The sequence below is a fragment of the Pongo pygmaeus genome, chromosome 1 (assembly GCF_028885625.2).
Source record: "Pongo pygmaeus isolate AG05252 chromosome 1, NHGRI_mPonPyg2-v2.0_pri, whole genome shotgun sequence".
In the NCBI taxonomy this organism is placed as follows: Eukaryota; Metazoa; Chordata; class Mammalia; order Primates; family Hominidae; genus Pongo; species Pongo pygmaeus.
In genome coordinates, this window is record NC_072373.2 from 24321175 (window position 1) to 24347560 (window position 26386).

A 26386-nucleotide genomic window follows, 5' to 3' on the forward strand; every position below is an offset into this window, starting at 1 on the left:
TCTTCCATTTGTTTGTGTCCTCTTATTTCGTTGAGCTGCGCTTTGGAGTTCTCCTTGAAGAGGTCCTTCACATCCCTTGTAAGTTGGATTCCTAGGTATTTTATTCCTTTGAAGCAATTGTGAATGGGAGTTCACTCATGATTTGGCTGTTTGTCTGTTATTGGCATATAAGAATGCTTGTGATTTTTGCACATTGATTTTGTATCCTGAGACTTTGCTGAAGTTGCTTATCAGCTTAAGGAGATTTTGGGCTGAGACGATGGGTTTTCTAAATATACAGTCATGTCATCTGCAAACAAGGACAATTTGACTTCCTAATTTAATACCCTTTATTTAATACCCTTCCTAATTTAATACCCTTTATTTATTTCTCCTGCCTGATTGCCCTGGCCAGAACTTCCAACACTATGTTGAATAGGAGTGGTGAGAGAGGGCATCCCTGTCTTGTGCCAGTTTTCAAAGGGAATGCTTCCAGTTTTTGCCCATTCAGTATGATATTGGCTGTGAGTTTGTCATAAATAGCTCTTATTATTTTGAGATATGTCCCATCAATACCTAATTTATTGAGAGTGTTTAGCATGAAGGGTTGTTGAATTTTGTCAAAGGCCTTTTCTGTATCTATTGAGATAATCATGTGGTTTTTGTCTTTGGCTCTCTTTATATGATGGATTACATTTATTGACTTAAAAACAAAATAAAACAAATAACAAAAAGAGCAATCATTTAAAAATAATCAATATGTTATTGAGGTTAGCAAAGAGGCTTCTGGTTATAAGTGAGAAATCAGAAGAGCCAATTGAGTGTGTCTCTAGAATGGCCAGGCTTTGTTCCTGCTTATACCCAGGCTCAAGGCCACAGCAATCCCATAAAAGGCCTGCTGTGACTATTTTCTGGTCAGTTCAGGGAACTTGTCCAGGCTGGGCATTCCAGATCCTATTTCCTGCCTTCTCTTTTTTCTAGTCTCCTGGATTATCCCTGGTGGGCTGCACCTGGATTCTTCCCCTCTGCCTTGGCTTGAGGGTTGTTTCAGTCTGACTGACGTCTGACCTGATAGCGCTCACATGCTAGTTTGCCTTATTCAGGATCCTGGGCCCAAGTTTGTCTGAGACATGAAACCATTTGTAATGCAACCACTTAATTTTATAGATGAGGAATTTGAGGCCTAGAAAGTTTAAGTGGCAGTCAGTTCTGAAATATAGGGCTTATGATTTCCAGAGAAGGACCCGAACAGAGAGAAAAGTGCATTTGAATTTCTATATTTGTTTAAAAAGTAAGCCATTCTGGCCGGGCGTGGTGGCTCAGGCCTGTAATCCCAGCACTTTGGGGGGCCGAGGAGGGCGGATCACGAGGTCAGATCAAGACCATCCTGGCTAACATGGTGAAACCTCGTTTCTACTAAAAATACAAAAAATTAGCTGGGCGTGGTGGTGGGCGCCTGTAGTCCCAGCTACTCGGGAGGCTGAGGCAGGAGAATGGTGTGAACCTGGGAGGCGGAGTTTGCAGTGAGCCGAGATCGCGCCACTGCACTCCAGCCTGGTGACAGAGTGAGATTCCATCTCAAAAAAAAAAAAAAAAAAAGTAAGCCATTCTGATTTAGGTTCAATGTAACAAAAATAATTGCACAGAAATACCACCTTGGGAATTTTTTTTTGACTGTGATATTCCTTAAAATGCTGTAACTGTGATCTTAAGATAAAGATGTAGAGTAATCTTATATAGACATTAAGGATGTATCTGGTGGGCCACATTTTCACTGGCTTTTCTCATAACTAACTAAAATTTGATGCATTGAAAAATTTGATTAACTACTGATGCAGTTAACAATAATGAGCATTATTTGACTCGGAAACCAAATCTTGAGGATATACATGCAATTTTTACTAAGATTTAAACCTATTAAAAGTAGGATTTCTATAAACCCATGGACCTACATTGCAAATATATGATTAATATAGTTAGTTTAGGGTCTCAACTTTGCTTAACACGTCTATATGGCCAGAATTTCTAACTTTCTCAAGGAATTCACTCAACATTGTTATAAACATTTAATTTCATGTAAGAAATAATACTTAATGTGAACAAAATCTTAGTATATACTGTACCTTCCATGTGTTTTTTTTAGTATCATAAACTCCTCCCAAATCTAACAATTGTCTTATCAATTCCAGGGGTGGCTGTGCTCCATACGTATCTGATACTGGCATATTCATATCATCAATAAATATTAGAATCTTAAGGAAGACAAAAGGTTTTAAACATATACATTAGTACACCTTTCTTTAAATTATGAATTAGGAATATTATGGTTAGGGGTAAGCACAAATTAGGAATATTATGCTATGGAGTAAGCACAAAATCATATGTAATAACATGTCTGATTTCCTATTTAAAAATAGCAGAATGAATTCTATTTGGAAGATATGATTTTTAAAAACAGTAAGTTTTCAAAATAGCAGACACTCTATTCACCTTCTATAGATCTATAATAATTATGTCTGACAATAGTTAGAAATGTATTTGATGCTGGATAAAGCAATATAATTATGGCTATTACACAGGAACATGGCTATTTTTCATTCAAGATTTACTTACTGAGTGCCTACTATTGGCAAGGCACTATTGTAGTATTTAGCTGTTTATTCCATATGCACCCTGGTTTAGGAATAAGGCTATCATCTGGAACTAGACTTAAAAAATTCTGCTGCAAATGCTGTTGTCATGAACAACAAGCAGAAAATTCAGACCCATTTCCAAATTTTAAACCTGTGTTAATGTCCACCTTTGAAAATATTGTGCATTGAAGTGTACTGATTGTAATCTCTGTGTGCACTAGCTCCTTTAGACCGTGTTTATTTTTGCAAAAGCAATGTAAAAAGCCCACAAATAGACATATGTTTGGAATTACATAATTACCTAATCTGTAACTGTCAATATATGTATATATATATTTAGTAAGACACTCAGTTTCTCCCCTTTTGTATCACAAACTATCTGAAATTTCTCTTGCTTGCATTTTCTATTGGTATGATTAGGTTGCTCAGTTATTCACCTTTTCAAAATCCCTAAAGTTTACCCATGTAGGCAAAGACCAAGTTTATCTGTGTCTTCATTTAAAATCAAGGAAATGTGAAGCAAACCCTTAAAAGCTCCTGAAATTGAATTGAAACTCTTAGAGTCCCAAGCCGTGGTCACAGGAAGAAAGTGTGGTAGAATATGTAGTAACAAAGCAGTTGGCATCTAACCCATCCTCCAGTCTACTTATCTTAGCAAGATTTCAGTACCTTCTTTTGGCCTTAATAATTCTGAATCAGTATAATTCAACATATTGGAAATAAAATAATATTGATCTGAAAACCAAAGTTTCTGTTATACACTGCATCTTCTAGGATGTTCAAAAGTGTGTGTTACACAAATATTTTTCTTCTGATTAGTATTAATTAAAATAAACTATCACTTGAATAGCCTAAGCAGATTATTGAACAGGTATGAGAGGTGTTTTACCCTGTTGTTTTTTGGTGCTCCAAGAGTATCTTTAGTTCTTCTTATTAACTTCTTAAGAATCATCTCCTTGGTTTTGGCAGCTGTTATATTGGTGCTAAAATTTATCGTAGAGACTACAACTCCTTTATGATCATTATTTTTAAGTAACTTTTTATCAGTTCTAACTTCTGGCTTTTTAGTGGGATTATCTGTGATGCCAAATATGGAAAGAAAAAACAAATTTAGGACACTTTAAGAACATTTTTGCTTTATTTTAATGTGTCATGAAATTTGAAAATTACATAATTTTACTATTTTGTTGTCATTTTCAAGAAATTACTCCAATAGAACCTTGGAATATTTCTTTGCTGTTTTGTGGTAAACAGCGTCTTTTTGCAACCAAGTGCAACAGTACAAAAGCTCAAAGAGTCCTCCATACATTTATGCATGATAGACACATATAACTTCTTAAGATCTAAAAGCAGCATGCAGCTGTCTGCACTAATGGCATTAAAATTAGGGTATATTCCCTGAGTGAGAATCATCCAGACGCTATAGCTACAGCAACTTAAAAGTGAAAACAAAACCAAAACCTCTTCTGGCAAGATTTGGTGGTCTGGCATCCTTCCCCTTTCTACAGCTATCTCTAGGCCATCCCATCTTTTCCTCTTGAGAAATGGAGTTGCTGTTCCCAAAACTAGTGAGTCAGAATTTTCAAGGATGAGCCTCCTGAAACTCCACATATGTTTCTATTGCATGGTCTGATTTGAGAAGTCCTACAGAATCATACTTTTTCTATTGCAGTATGTCTAAAAGCATCAAACAGTAGAATAGACAGATATTGCCTTTAGTTACCTCTAGACTTAGTCTACTCTTCCACTGATATATCCACCAAGTATCAGGTAATATACCTAGTATATCAGCAGATGTAATACTCCTCTACCAGAACCATTCTAACTTTTGAGTAGGACAGAACAGTTTGAGAGGGTGTGGGATAGTTTTTGAGTCTTTTTATTTTAAATTACCAATTGAAATTATTATTCTGAGATCCATGAATGTAAGAAATAATATACACATGGTTGTGAAGTTTTGAAACATAGCATAGCTTTGAAACTGTACTACAATACATACCTGAACTTCCAGTTGCTGTCTTATGAGTTTCAGGAATCAAGATGGTGATATTTTGCTTTAGGCTACTGGAATGAAATATTTTAAGGATTCAAAATTAGTTTGTTTACCATAATCTGTATATTAAACAACAACAAAAAAGTAACAGCATATTGTGAATTTTACTTCTAACTCTTACAAGAAATTTTTTTTTTCTGTTTCCACCTTTTCAGATGAAATTAGTGTCACCATTAGAACTTACACCAAACTGAACAAAACATAAGCTAACTTTATAAAACAAACTGGGCAAATTCCTAGGATGCCAGACGGTTGGATATTTTCTCTGGATAGTAAGACATTACCTCAATTACCCCTTTATAAAATGTGATTTGCCTTATGGATCACTCAGCAAAGACCCATTCATCTTATTTTGGTCTTGTTTCTAGGTGTTTGTTTTTCTTATGTTTGATAGAAAATAGTTGTCTTTCTCTATTGTTAAAACTCACTTCAGCTTAAATATTGAGTATACAGTAAAACTTACTTTTTTCCAGTCTCCATTATTTATGATACTTAAAGAATGATTTTTATTGTATTAAATATTTCAAAATTATTTCTCAGATGTTTAAGGCCTTATTTAAGTGTAGTAGGATTCTATTCCAAAATCATTAGTGTAAGACATAGATGATGGTGGCTTGGACTAAAAGAGGCATTGGAAAAGAAGTAGAGGAAATCACGATATATGTGAAGATAGAACAGACGTGACTAGTAGAATATTAGATGTAGTGCAGGGCAAAAATGGGGACCTAGGGGTTGGGAGGAATCCGACTGGCTATAAGAGATAGATTGGTGAGAGGAAAGGGGGAAATTCCAAGATGATTCCTAGGTCTCAGGCTTGCATAACTGGGTCCCATTTATTGAGATAAGAAGCACTAGAGGAAGGATAGGTTTGGAAGAGAAATCAAGAGTTATGTTTTGGTTATGTTAAGGTTGAAATGTTTATAAGATATCCAAGTATTATATATATATATGTATATACATATATATATATGTGTGTGTATATATATATGTGTATATATATATACGTATATACATATATATATATCTCACATAGTAGGATATATGTGTCTAATGATTAGAGGAAAAGTCTGATATGTGCATTTCCACAATTCCATCTTCTTATGTAATTCAAACAATACTAGGCTTCTCTAATATTTTAACAGACTTGGGAACTTAAAACATTTTTAGTTGTATTTGCATGAGGTAGATTTATTGTTTGTTCTTTTCTTTTCTTCAGGAAGAAACAGATAGAATGACAGAGACAAAGTTATTTGTCAAGAGCATTTTAACATTTGATGACCATACTGCCCAAGCAATCTACAGATTTAATGCAATTCTTATAAAAAATATCAATGTCATTTTTCACAGGATTAAAAAAATACTAAAATTTATATGGAATCAAAGACAGACTGAATAGCCAAAGCAATCCTAAGCAAAAAGAACAAACTTAGAGGCATCACATTACCCAACTTCAGATTATACTACAAGGCTAGAGTAATCAAAACAGGATGGTACTGGTATAAAAGTAGACACATAGATCAGTAGAACAAAACAGAGAACCCAGAAATAAAGCCAAATACTTACAACCAACTGATCTTTGACAAATCAGACAAAAACATACACTGGGGAAATACACGCTATTCAAAAATGGTGCTGGGAAAATTGGATAGCCACATATAGAAGAATGTAACTGGATTCCTATCTCTTACTGTGTGCAAAAATGATCTCAAGATGGATTAAAGACTTAAATGTAAGACCTGAAACCATAAGAATTCTAGGAAAAAACCTAGGAAAAACTCTTCTGGACATTGGCCTAGGCAAAGAATTTATGACTAAGACACCAAAGGCAAATGCGAGAAAAACTAAAATAAATAAATGGAACCTAATTAAACTAAGAAGCTTCTGCACAGCAAAAGAAATAATAAACAGAGTACACAGACAACCTACAGAATGGGAGAAAATATTTGCGAACTATGCATCTGACAAAGGACTAATATCCAGAATCTACAAGGAACTCAAACAAATTAGCAAGAAAAAAAAAACCCATTAAAAGGTGGGCAAATGACATGAACAGCCACTTCTCAAAAGAAGAATAGAGTATTTTTACATTTGATAAGGACATATATTTCTAAGGCAACAAAAACCAATATTATGCAAAGCTTTATTTGTATGTTTTAGATGCATTTTTCCAGAAGGAAAATAGTTTATAGCTGCCCTTTATATAAAAAAAATCAACTTAAAATTTGGTTATTTAAAAAATAAATGTAAGAATTTCTCATTTAGACAAGATTGGGCACTTTCAGGGTGGTATGGCCATGGGTAGAATTTCTCATTTAAAGAAATGAATCTAGTTGTTAATACTTTTGAAAAGTAAATATTTTCTTCTAAATAGAAAATAGGAATGGCCAATCATAGTAAAGAAATTGAATCAGTAATAAAGTGTCCCATTAAAGAAAAGCCCAGAATTGGTTTATGCTGAATTCTACCAATCATTTAAAGGGGAACTAATATCACTCTTTCTCCAACTCTTCCAAAACATTGAAGTGGAGGGAATACTGCCAAACTCATTTCACAAGGCCAGCATTATCCTAACACCAAAGCCAGAAAAGAACATTACAAGAACAGACAATTACAGACCAATATCCCTGATGAACATAGATGCAAAAATCCTCAAAAGACTAATAAAACCAAATTCAATAGTATATTAAAAGGATTATTCACCATGATCAAGTGGGAATTTATCCCTAAGATAATTTCATGTATGATTCAACATGCACAAATCAATAAATGTGATATCCCATATTAACAGAATGAAAAACAAAAACTATAAGGTCATCTTAATAAATACAGATGAAGCATTTGACAAAATTGAATACCTTTTCATAAAAAATTCTCAACAACTTAGGTACAGAAGGAATGTACTTCAACACAATAAAGGGCCAAGTCTGATACATCACAGCTAACATCACACTCAGTGGGCAAAAGCTGAAAGCTATTCCTCTATGATCAGGAACCAGACAAGGATACCCACTCTCACTACTTCTTTTCAACATAGAACTGGAAGTCCCAGCCAGAGCAATTAGGCAAGGAAAGAAATAAAAGGCATCCAAATAGGAAAAGAAGAAGTGAAATTATCTGCTTGCTGATGACATGATCTTAATAATAGAGACCCTAAAGATGCCACCAAAAAACTGTTAGAACTGATCAATAAATGCAATAAAGTTGCAAGCTACAAACTCAACATACAAAAATTAGTCACATTTCTACAAGCCAACAATGAACTACCTGAAAAAGAAAGAAAACAATTCCATTTACAATACTGTTAAAAAAGACCATTAAAAGAGTACTTAGGAGTAAATATAACCAGAAGGTGAAAATTCTGTATATTGAAAACTATAAAACATTGATGAAACAAATTTAAGAAAACACAAATAAGTGGAAAGATATCCTGTGTTCATGGATTGAAAGAATTAATATTGTTAAAATATCCATACTACCCAAAGTGAGCTACAGATTCAATGCAATCTCTACCAACATCATTTTTCATTTTTCCAATGGAACCACAAAAGATACCGAATAGCCAAAGCAATCTTGAGGGGGAAAAAAAAGCTTGTGGCATCAGCCTACCTGATTTCAAAATGTACTACAAAGCTATAGTAATCAAAACAACATGGCATTGGCATAATAACCAACATATAGACCAATGAAACAGGAGAGAGGGCCCAGAAATAAACCCACACATTTACAATCAATTGCTTTGGCTATTCCGCACTCCTGTGTTCATTGCAGCATTATTCACAACAGACAAGATATGGGCTCACCCTAAGTGTTCAATGGCTGAATGGATTTTTTTTTTTTTTCGAGATGGAGTCTTGCTCTGTTGCCCAGGCTGGAGTGCAATGGCGCAATCTTGGCTCACTGCAACCTCCACCTCCTGAGTTCAAGCGACTCTCCTGCCTCACTCTTCCGAGTAGCTGGGATTACAGGCACCTGCCACCATGCCCAGCTAATCATTTGTATTTTTAGTGGAGACGGGGTTTCACCATGTTGGCCAGGCTGGTCTCAAACTCCTGACCTCAGGTGATCCACCTGCCTCTGCCTCCTAAAGTGCTGGGATTACAGGTGTGAAACACTGCACCCGGCCTGAATGGATTTTTAAAATGTGGTGTGTGTGTGTGTGTATATATATATATATATATATATATATATATATATATATATATATAATGGAATACTATTCAGTCTTTTAAAGGAAGGCAATCCTGTCATTTAAATGGATTTTTAAAATGTGGTGCATATATATACATATTCCGTTATATGTATAATGAAATACTATCAGTCTCTAAAAAGAAGGAAATTCTGTCATTTGTAACAACATGGATGAACCTGGAGGACATTATGCTAGTGAAATAAGCCAGGCACAGAAAGACAAATACTATATAATCTCACTTATCTAAACAAGTCTAACTCATAGAAGCAGAGAGTAGACTAGCGGTTGCCAGGGGCAACAGGTGAGGTGGGAAGGAATGGGGAGATGTTGGTCAAAGGGTACAAAGTTTCAGTTAGACAAGCAGAATAAGAATTCCGCATCCATTGCACAGCATGGTGACCATAGTTAATAATGTGTTGTATATTTCAAAATTCCTAAAAAATAGATTTTAATTGTTCTCACTAAAAAATCATAAGTATGTGAGGTAATGGTATGTGAATTACATAATATAATCATTCCTCAATATGTATATACATCAAAGCATCACATTGTACCCCATAAATACATACAATCACCGTTTGTCAATTAAAAATAAAAGTTTAAATGGAAAAAATAAAAGAGAAATCAGGAAAAATGGATTTTCTTCTTATCTCCTCTTTTGAACGATTCTGCATTTTTATATAACAGATTTGCTTTTTTTAAAAATAGGCACATTTATATATTAAAGCACACTTTTTAAAATCAGACAAATCTAATTTAGAAGTTAGTATATACAACCTTGATTTTTTTGTTTCACTATATAATAGGGTGTCTCCTAAAATTGAACCATGTTTTATGTCAAATGCTCCTGGACCCTCTATCTTTTCAAGCATTTGATTAATGGCAGCAGTTTTCCCAACACCAGATTCTCCTAAGGAAAAAAATACATAAGGTTAGATGTATATGCAAGAAAATGATACATGTTAAAACATTAAAATGAACCAATAACATTCTCCCTCAATTGAAAATTGCATAAAAAGTGTGTTTTTGTTCTTCCCTTTTAAAAAAATGTGGTTAAGAGTGGTTAAATGAGGAAGTTAATATAAAACCCTCTCAAATTGTTTGATTTACACCTCTTACAAAAGAATAGATTAAGAGTTAACTATTATTTTTATCTAATGTTCACGCTAATCCTTTAGCACAGAACTACATGAAACATAATTCCTTAAAAATTTCTGCCAACCCAATTTGAGGAAGAAATTTGATGATAAACTTTTTGTTGAATCAGAGTAGGGACTCTGTAATGATTTTACAATTCATTAAGTATTAAAGTAAAGATAAGTATTTTCTTAGACAAAATTAGAGGTAAGGTATGTGTTATCTGAGAGTTACATTGCCTTAATTCTCTGAATATGGAACTGGGAAAATCATACTATTGCCTCTGGTGCTATGCAACACAAGTCAGATAATTGGAAAAGGTAATTGATGGGTTGAAATACGCATTAAAATAGAGTAGGAGCTGTATTGAATTACTATTTTGATAATGGTAAAAGATAGAAAAATCTTAATATTGGATTGGGGAATCTCACTGAGTGTGTACATGTAAGTAAACCAATCAATGTTACTAATAAGAACCTCAGCCCCCAGGCTACAGAGGCCAAACATATATTATTAATACAATAGCTCTACTTCTGGAATTTCTCCTGCAGGTAATGAAAAGATGAAAAAGATTTATAATGTCCTATTTCAGCAAATATGTGGAAAAATGGGTGTTCATAAACTGCTGGTAAGAAAATCAATTAATATAGTAACCAAAACTTTTCAGCGTATATTTTTTTCCCACTTACAAAGTAAGATAGTTAGACCAAATATCTGTAAATCATTTCTAACTCCGAAATTCTCCTTCTATTAAATATTTGTAATACCTGTGAGAAGTACAGGGCAGGAATTCTTTAAAAGAAGGCTCATGAGAAAAGAAAGGCATGTTGTGTCTCTGGTAGCAGTATAATTAATGCATTCTCCACATTCTGTTATCTTCAAGAAGTTTTCGCCAGATCTTTGAAGATTAGTTAGTAATGAAGTTCCTAAGTTAAAATTTAAAAAAAAGTTTCAAATGACCTAGAAAGTACTATTCACCTAATCTTTTTTTTTTTAAGTCATTAGGATTATTTTATTTTCATTAATTGTACATATGAAAAGTACATAGCTGGCTGGGCGCGGTGGCTCACGCCTGTAATCCCAGCACTTTGGGAGGCCAAGGCTGGCGGACACGAGTTCAGGAGATCGAGACCATCCTGGCTAACATGGTGAAATCCTATCTCTACTGAAAATACAAAAAATTAGGTGGCGGGCGCCTGCAGTCCCAGCTACTCGGGGGGCTGAGGCAGAAGAATGGCCTGAATCCAGGAGGCGGAGCTTGCAGTGAGCCAAGATTGTGCCACTGCACTGCAGCCTGGGTGACAGAGTGAGACTCTGTCTCAAAAAAAAAAGAAAGAAAAAAAAGAAAAGAAAAGTACATGGCTATGCAGAAATAAAATATGTTAAGATTTGTTTCAGGAAAATGTAATCATGTCACAATATAGTCAATCATAAAAGTTATTAGTTCATTACTCTTAAAAGTCTTCCTATTCCTGAGAAAACTCCATTGATTATGTCCAGGAGTTCCTAACTGTTGCATGTATTGGAGAAGCAATCATTTCCACTAAATTAAAGTCATTCTGCAAGTCACTTTCATCATCACTTTCATCACCACAGAGGACACTAGAGGCACTTTTAGCTGCTCGACAGAAATTCATGCATTTCCACATTACAGCAGTTCTCCAGTGGTGGATGCCCTAATCCTGGAGAGGTCAAAGCAGTGACGCAGTCTACGGTGGATTGGATGTATTCACCTAATCTTTTAGGTCCTCAATACGTAAAAATTTCTGGAAAAGTCTGCACATTACAAAACAATTTAAACATACATAAATAAGCCAAAATTGTTACAAGTGCCTGGGGGGTCTCTGCTGATCTCAGAAATTATCCCTCACTCACACTCTTTCTGACTTTTTGATGTGGACAGTTAGTGCTATCAATTTTCCTCTTAAAATGCTTTAGTTATGTCCCAGAGATTCTGTCTTTATCTACTTTTTTTTTTAAATAGCAAATGGGCTCCTGGTCTTTTACTTTGATTTGTAAAGGCCCTTTATATATTAAGGAAATTAGCTCTTGTAATCTGCTTGGTGTTTTATGTAAGTACTCTGATTATTATATTTGACTGAGCTGATCTGTCCTCATCATTTCCTGGCTACTCTTACTCTCTTACTTGTTTAACATTTCTGTATGGAATTTGGAATCAGCTTCTCTAGTCCTCACCACACCCATAATGTGGTATGTTTATTGGAATTATCTTTACCTCACGGATTAATTTAGGAAAATTAACCCATTTAGGACGATAGCTTTTGTCCAAGAACATGGCATGCTTTTTTATTTCTATGTCTCAGGAGTGTTTCCAAGTCTTCTTCATATTGATTTTTGCATATTTCTTGTTAAGCTTAGTTTTCTGTATTTCATCTTTTTAAAAATTTTGCTTTTGCCATTTTATTTTATTTATTTTCTTACCCAATCCTGCTGCAGTTGACCCCAAATCCATCCCACAGAAGCAAAGCCAATCTTGCAATGTTTACTTCCGGCTTTCTACCTTACTCCAGCCACCACTGTGATAACTTCTGGATGACCAACATGTGCGGACTAATTCTCTCTGTTTTTGCCACTTTAAATAATATCTTATCTTTTATTATTTACCTTGTAACTGGTTGTTGTTTGTATATATGTGGAAGATTATTTTTATATATTGTTTTGTAATTAGACTAAAACTAAATTCTCTTATTGCTTATAGTAGTTTTAAGTTGATCCTTTGGTTTTCCAGATATTTTATAACTTCTGCAAATAATTAAAATTTAACCACTTATTTTCCAAATTTCTATCTCTAATTCCTCTTTTTAATTGCATTGGCTTGTATATACAAAACAGTATTGAGTTAAAAATTGGATTTTAATGGTAATGCTTCAAGTATTTCCCCTTAAGTAGACTCTGTTGTTGTTATTGTTATCGAACTTTTAACTTCTGTTGCATTTTTCATTTCCAGAAGGTCTACTTGGTTCTTTTTCAAATTGTGTCAGCTTTTAATAGTTTCTCATGCATTTCAGGTATTTTCTATCTTTCTTTTTATTTCTTTAAAAATGGTAAGCATGGCTGTCTGAGAATATATACCTTTATTCCAGTCATCCAAGTCTCATTAATTTGTGGCTGCAATCTTGTTTCTGCTAATTATCTTTAAAGGGGTATTAAATTTGAAAATATTATTTGTAGGAATAATATAAAGTATAGGATAATAGTTCCACTCTATAGAAAGTATGTCCATTGGCTTCTAACTGGATGCTGGGAGACTACTGAGGGATTCCCTTAATCCCAGTTCAAGACTGGAGATTCCTTAGATGATGTAGGATAATGTATCTGGCCTCAGATTATGGGTACCTGGATATGTAAGGGCTGGTTTAATCCAGTTCACCTTCACATAGAGAGTGTAGCTCTTCATTAGCCCAGATTAAATTATACGTGTATGTGTATGTGAGAAAGAGTGGAGGGAAGGAAGCTTTGATTTCTGTCATCCTTAATCCTTGAATAGCCAACCTAATGATACAATGACTTGATTGATTCAATCAAAATCACATGTAATTCTTTAAATGGATATTGTAGCCTCAATAATTTCTATAAAGGAGAATTTTCAGCACTCTTAGTTGTGGATTGAACATTACTACAAAATTCACATTTAAACTCCTCAAACATTAGTAGAAATCAAAATAAAACACACAACTCTTAATCTGCAAGCAAATGTTTCCTTCCAATAAGTACCCCCACCCCCCCACCCCCGCCGCCATGATAGCAAGAAAGAGAATTCTGTGTCATGGTCTGTCACATCAGTACTCAATATTGGGATTTATATATCAATATCTTATAAACCCTTAGAGTACAGATTCCAGAAGAGAGAGCCTCAATTTTTTTCCCTTTTCAGTTAGTTCCCTGTGCAAACAACCACACCAAAAGATCTTGTCTAAACATAGTTCTGACTATTTTATTCTTTGTTTTCTATACTCAGTAGTCGCTACCATGAGGCCATTTGAAACAATAGGTTTGGGTGGGTAGGCAATACCTCAATATGACCTTTGCTGTTGAGCTGGCTGCTACCTAGTAGACAGCATCTAATGTGAGGCTCTGGAGAAAAACTTAGGTCCACAGTCTTCCTTTTGATGTTTGGGGGATAGAAACAGTTAACATTTTTGAAACTATGAAAGCCCAATATACTGGACTCTCAGTTTTAGATTGTATGCTTCAGGTAGAGAGAGTCTCCCTTGCCTGAACTCTATTATCTTTCATCTTTGCTTAAAAACTAGTTAGCTTTTATCTAAATTCATCCCTCTCTTATTGAACTTCAGTAAAAGTGACAAAAAGTAGCCAGTTCACACCAACGTTTTGATCTTCCAGCCACTTTCCCTAGAGTTACAGCACATGATCTGTCTCCCAGATACCACAGCTAACAATGTTGCCAATTTTTTGGCCATGGCATATAAAGGATCACCTGTATTCATCTGCAACATTGTGTCTTCATTGCCCAGCATCTGACTTTTAAGTCAATGTCAGGTATTTCAGGATTTTTTATGTGATTGTGTCATTTCTAGCTACTGAAATGTGTATTAATTATGATACAAGTTCCATCTGCTTTAACAAAGATCCAAATATAACCATGGCTTTTAAAGGTGGAATTTGATTCCTCTCTCATGTAACAGCCCATGGTCTATATGTCAGCTCCACAGTGTTAGGAATCCAGGATTCTATTATCTTTTTTCCTGCCATCCTTAGCCTGCACTTTCCATATCTAGGTTCTTGGTGGTTGCTTTAGGTTTCATCACCACATCTCAGGAGCAAGAAGGGGGAGAAAAAAATAGAAGAACATGTGTACATTCCTTTCTTTTTAATTGAACAATCTAGAATTTGCATGATTCACCTCTAGTCATATCCTGCTCTCTAGATCTAATCTGGTCACATAACCACCCTGCTCTACAAGGGAGGTTTAGCTGGATGATGAAGTGCCTAGATGAATCTTCCAATGATAGAGAAACAGGAAAGAATAGAGACGGGAGTGACAAGCAGCAGTGAATGCCACACAGGGTATTGATGCAAGAAGTAACATTAATATTTAATTTTTCATCATTTTCCTTTATATTTTCCCACCTTGTTATTAAAGAAAGAACCACTTATATGTTTCTCTATAATCCCACACAAGAAACAGGGTAAGCACATTAGAAAATAGCTTGATTAATACGTGTGGGATGAATAAAGAAATTAATGAATGTTGGGTGACCTTCAAAACACATCTTCTGATAATAACAGATTAGGATTACTCTTTTTAAGTAAAGAAGTATAAGAAAAAATATCCTACTCAACCATAAAAGGAGACTTTTGAAGCACATCTAGGATGTCCAAACAATTTATCATATTGTGATTTACCATGAAAAAAATTACATGGTGACATTTAAATTCTTGTTACAGGTTTGGGTTTGAAAGCCAGGGAATGTTTTAGTTATTTCTAAGCTCTTTGCCTGCAATTAGAGTAAGTGGCAGCCAGAGGAAGTAATGTTCTAGATTTGGAGAAAACAGCTTTGGTTTCCCATGTGAGTGGTATACTAAGATGTGGAGTCACATGCAAATGATATTCAGTTATACTTTTCTACATAGTGGTAAAAAGCTAAGGCTCTGAGTCAATATCAGCACTAACGTGTGAAATACAATTCAGAGCTTGTAAACAAATATGATTGCCCACTAATATTTATTGTAACAAAATATTGAATAAAATAGTCTTGGCATTTCCAACGAAAACAAATGCAGAGTTAAAACTCTCTGGATGCTTTAGCATTCTGATAGCTCTGGTTGTTTGCTGTCAAAAGCTCTTACAACCAACTCTGAAATTCTTTTATGAGAGAAATCTGACTTCAAGGCAATTCGATTTGTATTTATTAAATTTCTAATATTTGCAGGAACTCTAAAGAAGCTTGATTATTAGATTCCTGCCTCTGCCTCAAATTTCTACCAAGCTTTCAAAGTGCAGCAAGTTTCTTTTTTCTGCTATGTGTAGATGCAGAAGATTGGGAATAAAAATAATTTAGCATATATGGATATTTGTGAAACTATGATTATTCTTTTCTAATTAGCATTTTCATTTACAATTAAGTAAATTGTATATATACCTTTATACAATTGTATATATACCTTTATACAATTTATATAACATATATGTTTTTCACATTTTACAAGTAGTCCTTTCCATTTTCTTGTCCCAATAATTACAGCTAATTGAAATAAATAGTGCTCTTAGGAAGACTTTCAATGTGCTACAGTTTTACAATGTGCATTTAATTCAATAAAATGTACTCTAAATTTCTCAGAAAGTAATATTCAAAGGTTATGTTTTTAAAGATATGTTTTGTAAACATAGATCTAAACTGGTCTCTACACAAACTTATATTAGTCCTCAAAGTTGCAGATATAATTACTTTTATAAATAGAGTAGATATAATTACTTTTATAAATAGACTATTCCCAATATTCTAACGTTACAAGTATGATTCTTATAATTATTCTTACCTCTTTGAATTAGTGTCTGATCATTAGGAACTAAATCTGACCAAGGTATGAATTCACATTGCTCTATATCCACAAAATATCCAAAGATGGAACATTCACCAGTTGGTAGGTTGATGCCTACAACCGAAAATAATAAATTCAACTAAGAAAGGGGTTCAGTTATGGAATGTTTCACTAACCATGTAAACTCTCTCTGAAAGATCTAATTGTTGAACAAGAAATAATAAGTATTTAGCCAGGGTATATCCAACTGTATAGGCCTGTTTTCCCCTCAATCTTCAATGTGTAAAAATGAAGTTTTATTAACTTCTTGTCCTCTTTATATCCAGAAAGCAAGGTGAAGTATGATCTGATATTCCTTGAAATCTTACCCCAAAGTTTTGATTATTACCATGTGTTTGGATGCAGTTAAATGCCAGTAACGTATTGATTGTGGTCAAACCAATATATCAGAGAACTTTGTTATTTGTAAATCACACTTATCTTTCTATTATAAAAGTAATACATTTTCTTAGCACAAAATTCTGAAAATATAGAATAAAAGTAAACTAATTTAGCCATGGATTCACCATAAGGTAATAACAGTATTAGTATTTCATATATTCTTATTTATCACTTGAATGGTAAACAAATCTTTGGAAAAGTGTGTGTGCAAATTTTTTTACCATTCTAAAAATTGTGTTTTCTTATTGTTGTGTTTTCAGAGTTCTTTATCTATTCTGGATATATCTTTGTTTGATATGTAATTTATATATATTCTTTGAATCTGTGGCTTGTCTTACTATTATTGTTATTCTCTTAATGGTATGTTCTTCAGAGCAAATGTTTTAATTAAATTTTTTTCTCTTATGGATTATGCTTTTAGTGTTGTACATAAGAACTCTTTGTCTAACTGAAGGACACAAAGGATTTTTTCTTGTCGTTCTTAAGAATTTTATAATTTAGACCAGGCGTGGTGGCTTATGCCTGTAATCCCTGCACTTTGGGAGGCCAAGGTGGGCAGATCACTTGAGGTCAGGAGTTTGAGACCAGCCTGGCCAACATGGTGCAACCCCGTCTCTACTAAAAATACAAAAATTAGCCGAGCGTGGTGACAGGTGCCTGTAATTCCAGCTATTTGGGAAGCTGAGGCAGGAAAATCACTTGAACCTGGGAGGCGGAGGCTGCAGTGAGCTGAGATCACGCTATTGCACTATAGCCTGGGTGACAACAGCAAGACTCCATCTCAAAAAAAAAAAAAAAAAGTTTATAGCTTTACAATTTATATTTAGGCCTAGCATCCATTTTAGTGTATAATCTTAGTCTGTCAAATTCCTTTTTTTAAACATATAAATGTTCAGTTGGTCCAGTACCATTTGCTGAAAAGACTATTCTATTAGTTAGCTTGGGCTGCCATAACAAAATACCATAGACTGGGTGGCTTGCACAACAGAAATTTATTTTCTGTTGTTTTTTGTGTGTTCAAATTTCCTTTTCTTCTAAGGATGCCAGTCAGATGGGATTAAGGCCACACTTCCAGGCATCTCCCTTATGGAGCTCTCACACTCCCTGGCAATGATATACCTACCCTAATCACACCAAGGCCAGGTACCAGATAGCCAGGGACAGCCCTGTTCACCAGAACTTGCTGAAATTATTCAAACTAGCCAATCCCAAGCCCATTTACACTGCTTTGCCCATTCCTTCCTGCAGAAACCACAATAAAGGTACTTGCCCACAGTTCCCCTTTCTCCCTCTGCCCTGTGACTGACCCCAGTGCTTCCATCCTGAATGGCCCAATGTGTCATGTTCTTTCTCTTCAGGAATCTGTGAGTATAACAAAACTGTAAAACCATTTCCAGTTCCCTTTTCTTCATCTGAGTCTGGCCTCACCATACCTCACCCAAGGGAATATGGTTAAAACAGCACGCCACATACGATTTCTGTTGTATATTCTTCTTTGTTTTCCTTTACAAATCCCTTACAAATATAAAAATCATCCTTAGCTTACAGTCTGTACAGAAGTAGGCTACAAGCTGGAATTGTCTTACAGGCTGTAGTATGCTAATCCCTGGTTTAATTAAGTGTCCCTTTATTATACATCATTAGTTATTAGAGAAATGCAGATTAAAACCACAGTGAGATACATTTCACACCCACTGGAATGGCTATAATAAATGAGAAAGACAATGACAAATTGCCTCCAAATGTTAGGGAGGATTTGGAGAACAAGAACCCTAATATATTGTTGGTGGGAATGTAGAATAGTGTAGACATTTTGGAAAACAGTTTGGCAGTTGCTCAAAAGTTAAACCTAAAACTACCACAATATGACCCAGCAATTCTTGCCTTAGGCATCTACCCAAGAGAAATGAAAACATATGTCTACAGAAAGACTTGCATATGATGCATAAAAGCATTATCCATCATAGTCTCAAACTTTAAACAATCTAAATGTCTACCAATGGGTAAATGGATAGACAAGATGTGATATATTCATAGAATGGAATACTATTCAGCAAATTAACTACTGATAAATGATACATTATTGATGAGCCTCAAAAACATTATGATACATGAAATAAACCAGACCCAACAGACCATATATTGTAGGAGTTGATTTCTTAAAATGCTTATTGAGGCTTAATTTACTAAGAAGCAAATTTATTGCCAATGGTTGGGGATGGGAATAAGGATTAACTGTAAATGGGAACGGAGATCATAATGGAAAGACGAAAATATTCTAAAACTGATGTATGGTGATGGTTGCACCACTCAGTAAAGTTACTAAAAAATCACTGATACATATACTTGAAGTGGGTGAATTTGATGGTATGTAAAATATACCTCTATCAAGCTCTGTCTTCTCAGTTCAGCAAGGCCATTATGCTCTTCTTAGGTTCCCTTCCCTGGGCCACCACCTGGAAAGCTCCTCCAGGTGGAGGGCTGGGGAAATCATAGGGCTCATCTCATTTACTCCCTGGGGCAAGGCCATGATTTATTACTGTCCATCCCAAATAAATGAGGATACTTCTTGTTTTCCTTCTTGATAGGGATTGAAAATGTATTCACCAGGTCAAGAACACATACCAAATGCCAGAGATTGTCCCTACTGGTAAAAACAGTAGCCAATGTGACTGGGATTACTATTTGTTTAAGATTATTATTTTTTTTTTTTCTTTTTTTTTTTCTTTTATTATTATTATTATTATTATTATTATTATACTTTAGGTTTTATGGTACATGTGCACAATGTGCAGGTAAGTTACATATGTATACATGTGCCATGCTGGTGCGCTGCACCCACCAACTCGTCATCTAGCATTAGGTATATCTCCCAATGCTATCCCTCCCCCCTCCCCCCACCCCACAACAGTCCCCAGCGTGTAATGTTCCCCTTCCTGTGTCCATGTGTTCTCATTGTTCAATTCCCACCTATGAGTGAGAATATGCGGTGTTTGGTTTTTTGTTCTTGCGATAGTTTACTGAGAATGATGATTTCCAATTTCATCCATGTCCCTACAAAGGACGTGAACTCATCATTTTTTATGGCTGCATAGTATTCCATGGTGTATATGTGCCACATTTTCTTAATCCAGTCTATCATTGTTGGACATTTGGGTTGGTTCCAAGTCTTTGCTATTGTGAATAATGCCGCAATAAACATACGTGTGCATGTGTCTTTATAGCAGCATGATTTATAGTCCTTTGGGTATATACCCAGTAATGGGATGGCTGGGTCGAATGGAATTTCTAGTTCTAGATCCCTGAGGAATCGCCACACTGACTTCCACAAGGGTTGAACTAGTTTACAGTCCCACCAACAGTGTAAAAGTGTTCCTATTTCTCCACATCCTCTCCAGCACCTGTTGTTTCCTGACTTTTTAATGATTGCCATTCTAACTGGTGTGAGATGGTATCTCATTGTGGTTTTGATTTGCATTTCTCTGATGGCCAGTGATGGTGAGCATTTTTTCATGTGTTTTTTGGCTGCATAAATGTCTTCTTTTGAGAAGTGTCTGTTCATGTCCTTCGCCCACTTTTTGATGGGGTTGTTTGTTTTTTTCTTGTAAATTTGTTGGAGTTCATTGTAGATTCTGGATATTAGCCCTTTGTCAGATGAGTAGGTTGCGAAAATTTTCTCCCATTTTGTAGGTTGCCTGTTCACTCTGATGGTGGTTTCTTTTGCTGTGCAGAAGCTCTTGAGTTTAATTAGATCCCATTTGTCAATTTTGGCTTTTGTTGCCATTGCTTTTGGTGTTTTAGACATGAAGTCCTTGCCCATGCCTATGTCCTGAATGGTAATGCCTAGGTTTTCTTCTAGGGTTTTTATGGTTTTAGGTCTAACATTTAAGTCTTTAATCCATCTTGAATTGATTTTTGTATAAGGTGTAAGGAAGGGATCCAGTTTCAGCTTTCTACATATGGCTAGCCAGTTTTCCCAGCACCATTTATTAAATAGGGAATCCTTTCCCCATTTCTTGTTTTTGTCAGGTTTGTCAAAGATCAGATACTTGTAGATATGTGGCATTATTTCTGACGGCTCTGTTCTGTTCCATTGATCTATATCTCTGTTTTGGTACCAGTACCATGCTGTTTTGGTTACTGTAGCCTTGTAATATAGTTTGAAGTCAGGTAGCGTGATGCCTCCAGCTTTGTTCTTTTGGCTTAGGACTGACTTGGCGATGCGGGCTCTTTTTTGGTTCCATATGAACTTTAAAGTAGTTTTTTCCAATTCTGAGAAGAAAGTCATTGGTAGCTTGATGGGGATGGCATTGAATCTGTAAATTACCTTGGGAAGGATGGCCATTTTCATGATATTGATTCTTCCTACCCATGAGCATGGAATGTTCTTCCATTTGTTTGTATCCTCTTTTATTTCCTTGAGCAGTGGTTTGTAGTTCTCCTTGAAGAGGTCTTTCACATCCCTTGTAAGTTGGATTCCTAGGTATTTTATTCTCTTTGAAGCAATTGTGAATGGGAGTTCACTCATGATTTGGCTCTCTGTTTGTCTGTTATTGATGTATAAGAATGCTTGTGATTTTTGCACGTTGATTTTGTATCCTGAGACTTTGCTGAAGTTGCTTATCAGCTTAAGGAGATTTTGGGCTGAGACAATGGGGTTTTCTAGATATACTATCATGTCATCTGCAAACAGGGACAATTTGATTTCCTCTTTTCCTAATTGAATACCCTTGATTTCCTTCTCCTGCCTAATTGCCCTGGCCAGAACTTCCAACAAGATTATTATAGTCCACCATCACCCACCTTGATCCATCTTTTTTATTTCAAAAGATCAGGTTAGTGAATTAAGTAGGAATATAATGGATAACTCATACCTGCATCTTTGAAGCCCTGAGGATGTCATTGATATCTGCCATTTCTTCCAGGATGCAGTATTGGTTTGAGGTCTGTGGACTGAGGATTGGCTCTGGGAGAGGCTTTCATTTGGCTTCTTATGCCATTATAAATCTTATTTCACAGGTCAGGAAATTAAGGTGAAGGTGTTTGCCAGTGCTAAGTATATCCATTCTGATTATGCACCCAAGTGCTGGGGAAATGAGCACTGGATGAGTCCATGAACAAACTGCAATGGAGTTGTACCAGGACCTTATCACCTTTCCTCTATAAGCCCCCACTCTAATAGAGGGACCATGATGTTCTTTTGGTTCTACAGGTGTAACTATTAGCTCAAATCCTGTATCCAACTATTCTTCAAAGAACTGGCGTTCCCCTTTTCCCTAGTTATAGTAACTCTAATAAATGACTTTAGGTTCTTATTTGTTATGTCATTGCAGGTCCTTCCTCAAGTTGAACTGCCTTTTCCTTCCTGAGATCTGAGTGCTAAGGGTGCTCATTGTTATTAGTTGTCACTCTTCTAGGCTCTCTCAGCAGACAGAGCTAAGAAATATATGTACATATACTGACCTGGGTATATACTCTGTTTTCGTTTGGTTTGTATTTGCATTACATGTAATTATTAATTACTCATTCTAAACTTTTCTGTGTGCTTCAAATTAACTTATTAGATTTATACATTTTTCTAACAAATCTAAAGTTATCTGATCTTTCTACACTATTCTCAAACACAACAAAGATCTTAGCACACTTCCACCACCTATTGAACACCCCCCCTTCCATCTTATTTTGTGTATAATTTTGATTTTGTCTTTTTAATAAAAAGTTAGTTTATAATCAATAGTTTTATCAGTCTATTGATCTATATTACCAAGTTCTATGCTCATCATTATTCTTATATTGGTCACCATCCCACTGTGTGTATTAGTCTTCTTGCTGAAGCACATCCTTTAATACTTCTTTTATACATGAGTTACAGGTGTTTGACGATTTCAGTCTTCATATGTCTGAATGGATCTTTATTTTGGTGTTATCTTAAATGATAATTTCTGAGGATAAAAATTTAGGTTCCTTCATCCATTTGAAGACATTACTACATTATCTTCTAATCTCTATTGTTGCTAATAACAATTTGTCTAATTATTATTATTATTATTTGAGACAGAGTCTTGCTCTGTCACCCAGACTGGAGTGCAGTGGCGCGATCTCGGCTCACTGCAAGCTCCACCTCCCAGGTTCACACCATTTTCCTGCCTCAGCCTCCCAAGTAGCTGGGACTACAGGCGCCCGCCACCATGCCTGGCTAGTTTTTTGTATTTTTAGTAGAGATGGGGTTTCACTGTGTTAGCCAGGAGGTCTCCTGACTTCGTGATCTGCCTGCCTCGGCCTCCCAAAGTGCTGGGATTACAGGCGTGAGCCACCACACCTGGCCAAAAATTTGTCTAATTATTATTCCTTTGTAGATATTGTCTTTTCTCTATAAAAACTTTAAATATTTTTTATTGACATTTTGCAGTTTCACTATAAATTGTTTAAATGTGTTTAATATCAGTATTCATGTCAATCTGGCAAATTCTCTGATATTATATCGTCGAATGTTTCTTCTCTGACATTCCCCTCCAGAATGAGAGATTCTTCTGAAATGTCTTGGCAGATCCTCTCGCTCATCACTGTTCTTCCATATCTTTTTCTTCTCTAGGTTTCAACTTACTAATTCTTTCTTTGATGGTGACCAGAGTGGAGTTTATCCTATTGAATTTCTCTTTTTATTTACTTATTTATTTTATTTTTTTATTATTCTTTAAGTTCTGGAATACATCTGTGAATGTGCAGGTTTGTTACATAAGTATACATGAGCCATGGTGGTTTGCTGCTTCCATCAACCCATCATCTAGGTTTTCAGCCCCGCATGCATTAGGTGTTTGTCCTAATGCTCTCCCTCCCCTTGCCCCCACCCCCCAACAGGTCCCAGTGTGTGATGTTCCCCTCTCTGTGTCCATTTGTTCTCATTATTCAGCTCCCACTTATGAATGAGAACATGCAGTATTTGGTTTTCTGTTCCTGTGTTAGTTTGCTGAGAATGATGGCTTCCAGCCTCAACCATGTGCCTGCAAAGGACATGAACTCATTCTTTTTTATGGCTGCATAGTATTCCATGGTGTATATGTGCCACATTTTCCTTATCCAGTCTATCATTAATGGGCATTTGGGTTCATTCCAAGTCTTTGCTATTGTGAATAGTGTTGCAATAAACATACATGTGCATGTTTCTTTATAGTAGAATGATTATATTCCTTTGGGTATATACCCAGTAATGGGATTGCTGGGTCAAATGGTATCTGGTTCTAGATCCTTGAGGAATTGCCACATTGTCTTCCACAATGATTGAGCTAATTTACACTCCCACCAACAGTGTAAAAGTGTTCCTATTTCTCCACATCCTCTCCAGCATCTGTTGTTTCCTGACTTTTTAATGATTGCCATTCTAACTGGAGCGAGATGGCATCTCATTGTGGTTTCGATTTGTATTCCTCTAATGACCAGTGATGAAGAACCTTTTTTCATATGTTTGTTGGCCACATAAATGTCTTGTTTTGAGAAGTGTCTGTTCATATCCTTTACCTACTTTTTGATGGGGTTGTTTGTTTTTTTCTGGTAAATTTGTTTAAGTTCCTTGTAGATTCTGGATGTTAGCCCCTTATCAGATGGATAGATTGCAAAATTTTCTCCTGTTCTGTAGGTTGCCTGTTCACTCTGATGATAGTTTCTTTTGCTGTGCAGAAGCTCTTTAGTTTAATTAGATCCCATTTGTCAAATCTGGCTTTTTTTGCAATTGCTTTTGGTGTCATAGTCATGAAGTCTTTGTCCATGCCTATGTCCTGAATGGTATTGCCTCGGTTTTCTTCTAGAGTTTTTATGGTTTTGGGTCTTACATTTACATCTTTAATCCATCTTGAGTTAATTTTTGTATAAGGTGTAAGGAAGGGGTCCAGTTTCAGTTTTCTGCATATGGCTAGCCAGTTTTCCCAACACCATTTATTAAATAGGGAATCCTTATCCCATTGTTTATTTTTTTTTTGCCAGGTTTGTCAAAGATCAGATGGTTGTATATGTGTGGTGTTATTTCTAAGGTCTCTGTTCTGTTTCAGTAGTCTATATATCTGTTTTGGTAACAGTATCATGCTGTTTTGGTTACTGTAGCCTTGTAGTACAGTTTGAAGTCAGGTAGTGTGATGCCTCCAGCTTTGTTCTTTTAGCTTACGATTGTCTTAGCTATATGAGTTCTTTTTTGGTTCCATATGAAATTTAAAGTAGTTTTTTCTAATTCTGTGAAGAAAGTAAATGGTAGCTTGATGGGAATAGCATTGAATCTACAAATTACTTGGGGCAGTATGGCCATTTTCACGATATTGATTCTTCCTATCCATGAGTGTGGAATATTTTTCCATTTGTTTGTTCTCTCTTATTTCCTTGAGCAGCAGTTTGTAGTTCTCCTTGAAGAGGTCCTTCATGTCCCTTGTAAGTTGTATTCCTAGGTATTTTATTTTCTTTGTAGCAAATGTAAATGGGAGTTCACTCATGATTTGGCTGTTTGTCCTATTATATTATTGTCTATTATTGTCAATATATTGCCTATATTGGTGTATAGGAATGCTTGTGATTTTGCACATTGATTTTGTGTCTGGAGACTTTGCAGAAGAGACTCAGACTCCCACACAATAATGGTGGGAAACTGTAACACCCCACTGTGAATATTAGACAGATCAACAAGACAGAAAATTAACAAGGATATTCAGGACTTGAACTCAGCTCTGGACCAAACGAACCTAATAGACATCCACAGAACTCTCCACCCCAAATCTGCAGAATATACATTCTTCTCAGCACCACACAGCACTTATTCTAAAAGTGATCACATAAGTGGAAGTAAAATACTCTCAGCAAATGCAAAAGAAAGGAAATCATGACAGTCTCTCAGACCACATTGCAATCAAATTAGAACTCAGGATTAAGAAACTCACTCAAAACCACAAAACTACATGGAAACTGAGCAACCTGCTCTGGAATGACTGCTGGGTAAATAATCAAATTAAGGCAGAAATAAATAAATTTTTTGAAACCAATGAGAACAAAGGCACATGTACCAGAATCTCTGGGACAGAGCTAAAGCAGTATTAAGAGGGAAATTTATAGCACTAAGTGCCCACATCAGAAAGTGGGAAAGATCTAAAATCGACACCCTAACATCACAATTAAAAGAACTAGAGAAGCAAGAGCAAACAAATTCAAAAGCTAGCAGAAGACAAGAAATAACTAAGATCAGAGCAGAACTGAAGGAGATAGAGACATGAAAAACCCTTCATAAGATCAACCATCCAAGAGCTGGTTTTTTGAAAAGATTAGCAAAATAGATAGACCACTAGCCAGACTAATAAAGAAGAAAATAGATGACTCAAATAGATACAATAAAAAATGATAAAGGGGATATCACCACTGATCCCACAGAAATACAAACTACCATCAGAGATTAATATA

At 35.5% G+C, this 26386-nt stretch overlaps 1 protein-coding gene across 2 annotated transcripts in view; it reads right to left on the reverse strand.

The window, feature by feature from the left end:
• DNAH14 (dynein axonemal heavy chain 14) overlaps positions 1-26386 on the reverse strand; it is a 510612-nt gene that overhangs the window by 155972 nt on the left and 328254 nt on the right. For both annotated transcript variants that reach the window (XM_063672417.1, XM_054474368.2), the window contains exons 44-49: positions 16514-16630; positions 10759-10917; positions 9632-9764; positions 4612-4676; positions 3502-3689; positions 2103-2231 (exon numbers count right to left, since the gene is read on the reverse strand). In XM_063672417.1, the coding sequence (XP_063528487.1) occupies positions 2103-2231; positions 3502-3689; positions 4612-4676; positions 9632-9764; positions 10759-10917; positions 16514-16630 (791 nt within the window). The remainder of the gene's footprint in view (positions 1-2102; positions 2232-3501; positions 3690-4611; positions 4677-9631; positions 9765-10758; positions 10918-16513; positions 16631-26386) is intronic.